We start from the raw sequence: 12,310 nt of genomic DNA, 5'->3' as shown, positions 1-12,310 counted from the left end.
AGAGCCTCCTTATCTATGAAGACTAAAATAAAGCTGAAAATATAAAAGATAAGTTAAAAGGAAGTGCTGAATTCATAACTTTATTCATTAAGTAGTAGTCATTATATAGGCAATTACACCAATTAATAAAGCATGAAACTACGCATTACATAATGTGCCAAACAAACTTTCCTAAAAAACATAACAACGTGCTTTTGAATAGGACGTTAACATTACCAATAAGCCACTAAGAAACAAACTCCTGTTAACTAGGACTCAACATAAATTAAATTCATGGTCATTCGATGTGCTACACATGATCAAATCTTAACAATATTCACCACATCATGAAACTTGTTTTATCAAAACTTGGTAGTTAATACTCCAATTCTCAAATCATATATATGTCTCCAAGCTGAATAAGAATATTAGAAGACAAGCATATGGAGAGAGGGGTATCATCATCTTAGTGGAGATACCACAATAGTTAAAAGACAAGCAGGGGTGGAGCTTGGAGTAAATCTTGAGGGGGGGGGGGGGGGTAAGTTTAAATTTCAGACCCTTTTTTCATCTATAGCCTGTAATGTAGTTATGGGAATTTAGGAATTTTATTTGTAACTGCAACAATTTTAATTTAGGGATTTGATTGATAATTGATGCTACTATTACAAATAAAGGGATAAAATAAAATTAACAAAACAAAAATCAAAGAGTTGAGTCCAAACTTTACTGAACTTTTAAAAAGGCATTTTTCATTTTGTTAGAATAAAAATAAATTGGACTACTTTGACTTTATTCCACAAAATAGAGTTACAAATTAATTGTGTAGGGGTCAAATCAGTATTTTTATACCTTATTTTTAATATTTATTCAGAAACTCCAAAATTCTTTTAAGGTCTACAAGTGTTGTAGCACCTGTAGTCTACAAGAGCCTCCGCCCCTGATGACAAGTCCATTTCTAAGTTAATATAAGGGAAATGAGGATTACTTTTCTATTGTTTTGAGAAATCAAGCGAAACCCCTCTCATTTTAATATGTATTCAAATCCCCCCAGTTATAATGGTGTCATTTTATTATTTTACCCATTTTCTTGATATTAGCCATATATTTTAAATATTTCGCAAAACTTTTTAAGCAAAATAACTTGTATACCTTTAATGATTAAATTAATTTAATAAAAAATTGCAAAATATGTAGAAAAATTACAAGTAGGAGAAATGTCATAATACCCTAACAATTGTATATTCATTTAAATGAATATAACAAATTCGTTACATTTTATTGCTTCTTAATGTGGCATATAATCACTCGTTTCATTGGAGAAGCATAGCTTGTGCCATAAAATACATCTTTTCTTGTTTATAACCGTTGTTATTGTTGCTTGCTTACTTGCTTATGCTAATTAAGTATTTTAATTAATTATTTCTCATCAACAGTAGCAAGTGTATGTGATCTATTTTTTTGTTAGTAATTGCTTCTATTGCCCTTTAATATAGTGATTTTTTCTCTTTTTAATTTATTATATATTATTTATTCGCAATGAATTGTGGGTGAATTTACCCCTTTTAATCTAGTTATTTATTTGGCCTTTATTTGCATGTATATTTGGATCTTTCTTTCAACCATTTTATTTTATGTTTTCAAAGGTATATTTATAATCTTATATTTCATATACTTAGGCACGTTTTGGTATGCTACGCTGGTTTATACACCTACTAAGGGTATTTACAACATTTTTCCTACTTGTAAATTTTCTCCATAATTTACAATTTATTATTATAATCATTAAGAACATAAGTCATTTTGTTTTAAAAAAAATCCTCAAAATATTTAAATTTTATGATTATCATCAAGATTAGGTGTAGAACAATAAAATAATGTATAAAACTAACATCATTTTAAGTACAAAAGAGTTTGAACCTATTTTAAAACATAAGGGGGATTTCACTTAGTTTTTCAAACCAACTTAGGGTAATCCTTATTTGCTCATTAATATAATTATCCAACAGTAAATGATATGAGTATTTTGTTTAAAAAAAGTACTACCCACTTGTTTTGAAAATTTGAACCTAAATGCACACGTGAATGAATTGAATGTGATTGGCTTTCTAGTATGGATATATGATTTGATACTTTGGATGTACAAAAGCACTTCTTATCTGTCCATTCATATAAAGAAACTACTAAACAAATGAGTAATTATATTAAATAAGAGTGCGCACATCATGTTATTACTGACTAGATGTATTAATTCGGAATTTCCAGACAGTAAATATAACATAACGAAGTCTTATTTTACGTTAAGAGGTGTGAGAAAAGAAAACGAACAAGCTAATTGCTCAGCTGATTTTGTATTAAACACTGGATTAACGGTCAAAATTTGAATCCTGAACTTCAACATCTTAAATACTCAGATCTTGAGCGTAGATTCAATGATCAATACAAAATCGGTTGATCACTGAATCTTTATTCAAAGCAAATAACTAACCCAACGAATTAATATTACGCTTTAACTTTTCCAACAAGCATAAATGTCTTGTAAATAATTGTCCTAACCAATTCACACCCACCCCAAGCAGTCTCGAGCTCTTTCACCACCTTTTCAGATAACAAATCCACACCTTGTTCGACTGCTGTATTCACAGCTGAAAAAGACCTCAACATCCTCAAAAACCCCTCAAATGACACCTCTTTTGGCATGTCAAGTTCCAATGGCTGGCCTTCAAATCCTAAACCAACACTTTCGAAAGGAAATGGAAGCTCCTTATAATCATCCGTCAAATACTGAACATTTCTTTTCAGTAGAAAACAATGGTACAGAGGAAATAAGATTCAAAGGAATACTCCACTGTGTTTCTTTTATTCCAGCTCATGGGGTTTAAATAGTGCAGACTTCTAATCTAGGAAGGAAACTAATTACAGGAGTAAAAAGATTAATTACAAATATTCTAGTTTATCGTGTACAGCTCATAACGTATACAAATAGAACTAAGATATACCGAGAAGAGGAATCATAGGAGATGGATTACAATGATTTCGTAACACTCCCCCTCAAGTTGGTGCATATATATCGCACATGCCCAACTTGTTGAGACACTTATTAAAGGCTTTGATGGATACCGCCTTGGCTAGCACATCCGCAAGTTGATCTTCCGACCGGACATGAGGAATCTCGATGATTTTTGCTTCCAGCTTTTCCTTGATGAAGTGTCTATCAACTTCAACATGCTTAGTTCGATCATGTTGAACTGGATTATGTGCAATATCACAGGCTGCTTTATTATCACAATATAACTTCATGGGACTGACTTGTTGAATACGTAAATCTTGCATTAAATTCTTTGGCCATCCCTCTATATTCAGCCTCAACACTCGATCTAGCTACAACATCTTGTTTCTTGCTTCGCCATGTAACTAGATTTTCACCCACAAATGTGAAATAACCAGATGTAGAACACCTGTCATCAATTGATCCAGCCCAATTAGCATTCGTATACCATTTAATATCCAAGTTATCGCCTTTTGTAAACACAATACCCTTTCCAGGAGATGATTTTAAGTACCGTAAAATGCGAATAACAGCATTCATATGTTCTTCCTTTGGAGAATGCATGAACTGGCTGACCACACTTAATGCATAAGCTAAGTCTGGTCGGGTGTGCCCAAGATACATTAGTCAGCCTACTAATCTCTGATATCGTTCCTTATTAGCTGGAACTTGATTTGGATCCGTGCTTAGCTTCAAATTTTCTTCCATAGGAGTGCTAATTGGGCTACAAGCGGACATCCCAATTTCATTTAATAAATCTAAGGCATATTTCCGCTGAGATAAGAAAATGCCTTTCTTTGATCTTGACACTTCAATTCCTAGCAAATACTTCAGCGAACCCAAATCTTTCATCTCAAATTCTTGAGCAAGATGATCTTGTAGTGCAGCCTTTTCTTCCGGATCATTTCCTGTTACTATCATATCATCAACATACACAATAAGAACAATGATTTTTTCTCTATTATATTTCAAGAAGAGGGTATGATCTGAATTACTTTGTTGATATCCAAAAGCCTTCATAGAGCTAGTAAATCTTCCAAACCATGCTCTAGGAGATTGCTTTAAGCCATACAGAGATTTTCGCAATTTGCAAACCTGTTTACTTCTCTCAACTTGTATTTTACATCCTGGAGGCAATTCCATATATACTTCTTCTTGGAGGTCTCCTGTTGAGTGTTAGAAAATGTATATTTATAAAGGAGAAAATTGTCATTTTACACTACAAGTTTTACTAACACCTTTACTTTTATGAATTTAACCTTCTTTTGATTTAATTCCGTGTGTTTTATTTTAATTAAGTATTTTATGTATTTTAGGGGCATCATAGTCATTTCATAATAAACGAGAGATCAGATGGCAAAACGGACATCACTTTTGAACTCAGGACGGTCAAAAACCTTAGGAGGAGCATAAAAGGAAAAAGGGCATTGTTCACATGTACGGTACTGTATACGTTACTGTTCACGACACTGTTCACATAGACGGACGATGACATGGCATTGACCGATGATGTGGCATTGACTGATGAGGTGTCACGATCCTGTTGGGCTAAAATTCTTATGTACTGTTGATGGTCACGTGGCAGCATATCAGTGGACGAAAAATCTCGCGTACGGTACATGCATCACACATGATTATTTTCAACCAAACCACGTTACTGTTCATTCGGGTCAAACTGTGTTACTGTTCATCCGCGTGGTCAAACCACGTACTGTTGACTGATGACGTGGCGCAATCCTGAGCGTCCAAACTGTTTTTAATCCGATGGCCATGATTTACTCCATGTATCTATAAAAAAGGGGCCTCTCCCCCCTAATTTGATACCTCTGAATCCATTTTTGGACTCTGTTTTCTGTAATTCTCTCTCCATCTTGTATTTTCTTCGTATTTTAATAAATTTCCATTTTGCCCCTAGTTCAATTATGAGTGGCTAATTTTCTTTCAAGCTTGGGTTGAAGGTGAAGTCTCAACATGTGTCATGGGCTTTATTTGGTAAATTTATTTTCTTTTCCCCTCTAGTTTTTGTGGATGTTTTGACTCCTCGTCGACAAATAATACTAATCTTGTCTAGTACCGCCTTGGTTTCACCGGCCCTCTAGTACAAGGTTATTATTATTTGGCACGATAAGCCCTTAGCACCATATTGATTAGAGCGTGGTTCATGAGGTGTGGATTCCCCCCTTTATGATTTAATTGGTATTAATAAGGAATATTTAGCCCATGATGCATGTTGATACGGATCCAGATACCCAAGTACGTCATTTCAATAGATTTCTCTTCAATTTATTCTCGCCATTGCAAGTCCAATTTTAGAATTTATTATCGCCATTTCAATTCTAATTTTAGGATAATTTAAATCACTTCCACCACAATTCCAACCACCCATTTACAAAATTAATTCTATATATAATTAAAATCCACCTCCTCGTGGGATGGACACTCGTCACCATTAATCTATACTACAATAGATTCGTGCGCTTGCGAGTACATTAAAATTTGCACAACATCTCCATGCAAAAATGCATTTTTTACATCAAATTGGTGTAGTGGCCAGTCAAGATTCACGGTTAGAGATAATAGAACACGAACAGTGTTGATTTTTGCAACTGGAGCAAATGTTTCCATGTAATCGACCCCATAAGTTTGAGTATACCCTTTGGCGACAAGCCTGGCCTTAAACCTTTCAACAATTCCATCAGCTTTGTATTTAATAGTGAAGACCCATCTACATCCTACAGGTGTCTTTCCTTCGGGTAAATCAACAACCTCCCATGTAGAATTCTTTTGGAGAGAGTTCATTTCTTCATTCATTGCTTCCTTCCACTTAGGATCTTTTAAAGCCTCCTGCACATTGTTAGGAATAGATAGTACAGATAATTGATTCACAAACGATTCAAATTCCTTTGACAACCTATGATCAGACACGAAATTACTCGTGGGATATTTAGCTTTGGAGGTAAGAGTAGGTTCATAATTTAGTCGAGGTATTCCTCTAGTGACTCGATTAGGCAACACTTTTAAATGGGGTTGAGGTTCAAAATGTACCTGAGTTTCAGAGATTGACTCGGGTTGGAGAGACAATTGGTTAAATGGTATAGATTGAGGAGAGGAAGCTGTTACTTCGGGTGGAGAGGAAGCCATTACTTCCGGTGATGTAGAGGCCGGCGTTACTACTTCCATTGGATTTTCACCATCTAAAGTGTGATCAGCTATTCCATTTTGAGTTTCCCAATTCTCCCGATAGCTATCGCTTGTAAAATCTTCTAAAAAATCCAGAGTCTGCAATTCAACTCTACTCTTCCCCTGAAATGAAAACTCAGGGACAGAATAATACATTTCATCCTCATGAAAGGTAACATCAAGTGTAGCATACGTTTTGTGAGATGGAGGGTGATAACATCTATAGCCTTTTTGATACAAACCATAACTGACAAATACACACCGAACAGCCCGAGGTTCCAGTTTATTTCTCAAGGATTTGTGAAGATGTACAAAGGCTACACACCCAAATACTCTAGGTTGCATATTCGGCATGGTGGGAACACTTATAGTCTCATAAAGTAAATGGAGAGGGGTCTGAAATTGTAATAAACATGACGGAACACGATTAATGAGGTAGGTTGCAACTGTAACAGCTTCACCCCAATAACTCTTAGGCATGTGAGCACCAAATAATGATGCACGTACGACTTTAAGAAGATGATGATTCTTGCGCTCCGCAACCCCATTTTGTTGAGGAGAATAGGGGCAAGTTGTCTGATGAGCAATGCCATGTAAAGTGAGGTACTGTTTCAAATCGTGATTAACAAATTCTCCACCATTATCAGTGCGAAGAACCCGTATGTGAGATTGATATTGAGTTGCTATCATCTTGTGAAAATTCTGGAACAAAGAACTAACTTCATTTTTTGATTTCATCAAACAAACCCAAGTCATATGTGTGTGATCATCAATAAAGGAAACAAACCAGCATGCACCATTTAAAGAAGGAACCTTTGCATGACCCCATACATCTGAATGAACAATCATAAAAGGTGCTGGACTTTTATTCATACTAGGTGGAAAAGAGACACGGTGACTCTTAGCCATTTCACAAATATCACACTTAAAATTTGAATTAGCCAAATGAGAGAACAGCTTTGGAAATAATTTTTTTAAATATCCAAAAGAAGCATGGCCTAATCGCTTATGCCACAACAAAATTTCAGAACTTTGTGCTTTGCCCGATCTTTCAGTTCAGAATGCTTGAGATAATTGATCCAAACTTGCTGTAGTCAAATCAAGATAATAGAGCTTCCCCTTTCTAGTACCATAACCAATTGTCCTCTGAGTCCGGATGTCCTTAAAAACACAAAGGTTAGGCCAAAAAATCACAATACAATGCAAAGCACGTGTTATTTGAGCAACATACAATAGATTATAGTTAAGAGAGGGAACAACAAGAACTGATTCCAAATTCAAATTCTCTATAAAAGTAATTGAACCTTCTCCCATGACAGGAGAGGGAGTACCATTGGCTGTGGATACTACAGTTTGTTTGGATGATTTCATAGACAAAATATGATCAGTGTCAAAAGTCATGTGATCCGTAGCACCTGAATCAATTATCCAAGCACTATTACTATCAGGTGTAGAGGTATTAAGAGCCTTACCAATATTACCTGAAGTAGCAATTAAAGATGAAGATTCCTCAGGGCTGTTTGAAGATTTAACCATAGCAGCAAAAGCTTGATTTTTTGTCTTTGAGTTCCGTTTGGGTGCTTTAGTAGGATCCCACCATTCCGGATACCCAATCAGTTCATAACACCTTGACTTGGTATGTCCAGTTCCACCACAATGTGTGCACATACATTCTAATTTTGATGTTCCAATTTCATAGCTGCGATTTTGCGTTTCAGATGATTGATGTTGATCAATAATCTGCTTTGAAGAGCTAGAATTTAGTTGTTGGTTATTACGCCCCTGTTTGTTTCGACGAGCTATCAGGGCAGATGACTCATGATGATCAAGTTCTCCATTTACTGTTGTCCTGCGCATAGCATCACGCCGCACATACGCATATGTTTCTTCAAAGTCTAGTGTCGGATCCTTCCTGAGAATCTCTCCTCTGAGTTGTTCAAATTCTGCATCTAGTCCATTAAGGAAGATGTGCACTCTCAAGCGTTCAACTGATTTTTTATATGCAATGACATCATCGGGGTCTTTCATTATGACCTTATCACGATAATCTAGCTCTTGAAAAATCTCTACAAGATCACCATAATATGTTGATAGGGGACGTCCAAGTTGTTTAGTAGAGAAAGCTCGTTGATTTAGTGCAAAGATTTGTGATTCATCTGACCCATCGTAGAAAGCTTTAGCCAAAGCATTCCATATTTCCCTTGCAGTGCGTAATCTGAGATAACGCTTCATGATTTCAGGTGACATGGATGTCAATAACCATCCCTTGACTTTTTGATTTTCTGCATACCACTTTGTATAGAAAGCATCATTCTCCAATGGTTGATTTGTTTCACCTATAATATATTCAAGTTTTTCACGTCCTGCAATGTGCATCCCCATGATTTGGGACCACACATCATAGTTAGTTTCAGTAAGGGTAACACCAGCTTTGAGACCTGAGATTTCAGATTGAACATGTATGATTGGTGTAGACGATTCAATTTTACTTTCGGCCATAGTACAATGAACAAATGAGAATTCATATACGATAATAAGAGCAAAGCTCTGATACCAAGTAGAAAACAATGGTACAGAGGAAATAAGATTCAAAGGAATACTCCACTGTGTTTCTTTTATTCCAACTCATGGGGTTTAAATAGTGCAGACTTCTAATCTAGGAAGGAAACTAATTACAGGAGTAAAAAGATTAATTACAAATATTCTAGTCTATCGTGTACAGCTCATAACGTATACAAATAGAACTAAGATATACAGAGAAGAGGAATCATAGGAGATGGATTACAATGATTTCGTAACATTTTCCAATAAGGAAGAGTTGTGTCATAAAACTGCTTCATCACAGGATCAAATTCAGGACTAACGGCAAAGCTTTTGTAGCACCAAACAGCAATTATTCCTCCTGGTTTACGTAGAATTCGTGTAACAATAGAATAGAATTTCGGAAGATCATACCAATGCACTGCTTGTGCTACAGTCACTAGATCAACTGAATTTTCACCACCAATTAAGGTCACTAATTCTTCTTCGGAGATGGATAAGGGTGTGTGATGGTAACGAATTCGCGGATGTGGCATTGCATGTTTTAGCTGTTCTTCGCTCACATCGGTTGCAATCACTTGCTCATAATGCTCAACAACCTGGAAAAAAGACATGGTTCAATACTTTCTTTGATATACAATCAAAACCCCTCTCTTTCACAGTTTTGTAAAATTACTTGGTTAACAAAACAGTTTAAAATGAGACGAGAGCTTAAAATGAAATTTGGCTTTATTTCTAATATTCTATGAAAATTTTATTATTTGGCACCCCAAATTTTATTTATTTATTTATTTATTTCCTGATATCATCCCTACATTTTAATTGTTTCTATATTTAATTACCCTCAACGGACCTAGACATGACTTGGTAGAAAATATTTTAATATTGCCCAAAAGTGTAGTATTAATTACTCGTGATTTTTATTTAATATTAGCGAAACTGAATTCTCTTTTTTTTTCCAAAAGAAAAACAGTTTTATTCATCCTGATTGCAGATTACTATTTGTCCAAGTCAATATAACTTAAATATTCAAGGTTTGTATATATGTAGTACAAGAGTTCAAAGTAAACTCAATTTGACGTCATTGTTTTTAGCTATGCCCCTCTATTTAATATCATAACTAAAAGTTAACACTTAGATAATGAGAGTTATAGCTTAATTCTTATTTCCTGCATAAAGGATAAATTAACTATATATCTACCATTTGATTTTCTGGATCACATTGTATACGGTTGCTTACAATTCAATGGGATACATGTTGGGAAAATATGCTCTTTAAAAGCATATGTGTTTATTTAATTGTAATAAACTATTTTTCTGATTAATAAAATAAATGAGGTATTTTATTCAAATATCTTAATTGCATTAATACTTGTATTAAAGTCCATTTAATCATATTATATGTATTTATGTTATCACCATGTGAATTCACAGAAGACATAAATACAAGTTATCTTATGATTAAATAAATTTAGTTCGCAGTTGATAAATAAAGTTGGGCACTTTATTTAGGTATAGACTGTAATAAATTCATTGAATGATTTGTCTTAATCATGTATGAATTTATTGATGTAGTACGACTACATTGAACAGGATCACATATGAGATTTAATTAACTTTGTAATAACTGTCAGACTTATTAAATCTCATAGGCGTTGATTTTACTGTAATCTTAATCTTGAGTTAATTATGATTTCATGATTGTAATTGTTATTCCATTTGAGTTACCAATGGGCACGACACATCCTTGTGGTCAAGATTACCCGGTATCTTGGTGGGAGCAATTATGAGTATTGGAGTTATGGATTAACAATATAGAATTTGTACAACACATCTCTTGATGGGTTTTCGGCACTTGATCATAGAATTCTCTGGCCAGAGTGTGTCAACATATTTAGTATGTTGAAAATGATCATTAGAGAAAACCAGTAAGGATCAAGGAATAAGATTTTATTAAATTGATTGGACAGTTGAGATATCAATTTAATTAACGATGTGGTACAAAGGATTGTGCAGTAAAGAAATCAATGTGGCTTGGGACGAATTATTATTCGAGCATACAATTATGGAAGTCAGTTCCAATCTTTTAGTGGAGTAGATTTGGAATTAAATAATTGGGCTAGTTTAATTACAGGTCTAATTATTGTAGCCACTATTGTATGTTCCCAAATGATCCCCGGGTTAGCTCATTTAATTGACTGCACCACTACTGGACTAATAAGTAAGATAACTAGCTATTTGGGTCAAAAGCCTAAATATATCATTTAGTGGGAGGCTCCATTTAATTAGCTTTTGTATAAGGGGCCTTATGTTATTTTACAAGGTGGGTCTCCTATTGAAAAAGAAAATAACGTGAGTTTTATTTAGGGCATTATTTGGAGCCGAGGGTTTTCACTAAAGGGAGATATATAAGGCTTATTTTCTCTATAAAAAAAAAGAGAAGCCACTTTATACAGATCAGAGAAAAAGATTTTTCTCTCTATTGTTGAGAGAAAAATTTTCTCGTGCTAGTTGCTTTGGTAGTGATAAAGGCGCCCACACGTCAAGTGTAGATCGAACCTGAGTCATAACCTGGAAGATCATTGGAGACTATTCGTGATCTAACAAGCGTGGTGGTGACGGATCGTGATCTAACAGGAGTGGTGGTGGCGGATCGTGATCTAGGAGTCTAAAACACTTCAGCAGAAAAAGCCAACTCGGATTTTCAAGGTACGATTTCTAGAATACAAATTCTTATATATTATATGAGAGCGATCTTCAAAAGGTTTTATAAAAATTTAAAAACCTAATTTTTCCCCAACAATACATAACATTAAGAAAAAAAAAATTAGAGAAGGAACATACAAATAAAAATAAACTATCATTATTTTTTATTCTTAAAAACATTTATCAGACCTATGACGATTCTCTTAATAAAACTATAATCTATTCTGGAAATTAAATATCACCACCGGCTTAAAAGAGTCATTATGACAAAGGCCGAAAATTCAGTTTTAATATAATTTTTGCGCCGCTATGTTAGAAAGGTACGACTAATGGTTATAAAATAAAAATATATCAGTAATTAAATCTCAATCGTACGTTATAGCACTAGATCCAATTCAAAGAGCTTCTGATTTGACTTGATCCTTGATTACGCAATCAAATCAACACCCAGATAGTATGTAATGAAAAAAAATTTACTTAGAAAAATAATTAAGTTGAATTATGGATAGTTAAATTGAGAGAGAGTGGGAAGTGGAGATGAGAACTAACACCGAGAGCTGCTTGGCCGTTGCCCGTACCAACGTCCCAAGCCAAAAGATGGTGAGTGGTGAGAGATGCCAGCATCGAATACCACTCTCTTGTATAAGTAGGTCTTGCATCTAAGTATAGTTTTGCTTGCTTGTCAAACAATCTTGCCATAGCTATTCTGCTTTTCAAGGTCTTACTGTAATTGTTCGCATTAATTTCCTTAATCTGCTTCTGGGTTTTATATAGAGAGAGAAATGAAACAAATAATTATCTAAGTTGCGTGTAAAGCAAGGTCCAATGACAGCCGTAAACTTTTGTTCTTTTATT

General features: G+C 34.6%; 2 protein-coding genes across 2 annotated transcripts; both read right to left on the bottom strand.

Moving 5' to 3' along the window:
- Nucleotides 1-2,320: 2,320 nt before the first annotated feature.
- Nucleotides 2,321-12,166, bottom strand: LOC102627192 (uncharacterized). The gene is made up of 3 exons (XM_006465064.2): nt 12,005-12,166; nt 9,008-9,348; nt 2,321-2,773 (listed from the first exon to the last, which is right to left on the bottom strand). Exons 1-3 carry the CDS (start codon nt 12,152-12,154, stop codon nt 2,482-2,484), a joined length of 783 nt encoding a protein of 260 aa, XP_006465127.1. The 5' UTR covers nt 12,155-12,166; the 3' UTR covers nt 2,321-2,481.
- On the bottom strand, nt 7,183-8,560 carry LOC127898731 (uncharacterized). The gene is made up of 2 exons (XM_052431223.1): nt 7,681-8,560; nt 7,183-7,369 (listed from the first exon to the last, which is right to left on the bottom strand). Exons 1-2 carry the CDS (start codon nt 8,453-8,455, stop codon nt 7,332-7,334), a joined length of 813 nt encoding a protein of 270 aa, XP_052287183.1. The 5' UTR covers nt 8,456-8,560; the 3' UTR covers nt 7,183-7,331.
- Nucleotides 12,167-12,310: the final 144 nt, after the last annotated feature.

This window comes from Citrus sinensis, chromosome 7, assembly GCF_022201045.2.
Source record: "Citrus sinensis cultivar Valencia sweet orange chromosome 7, DVS_A1.0, whole genome shotgun sequence".
In the NCBI taxonomy this organism is placed as follows: domain Eukaryota; kingdom Viridiplantae; phylum Streptophyta; class Magnoliopsida; order Sapindales; family Rutaceae; genus Citrus; species Citrus sinensis.
Note: the sequence above shows the minus strand (reverse complement) of the source record. Positions and strands in the feature narration are given on the sequence as shown.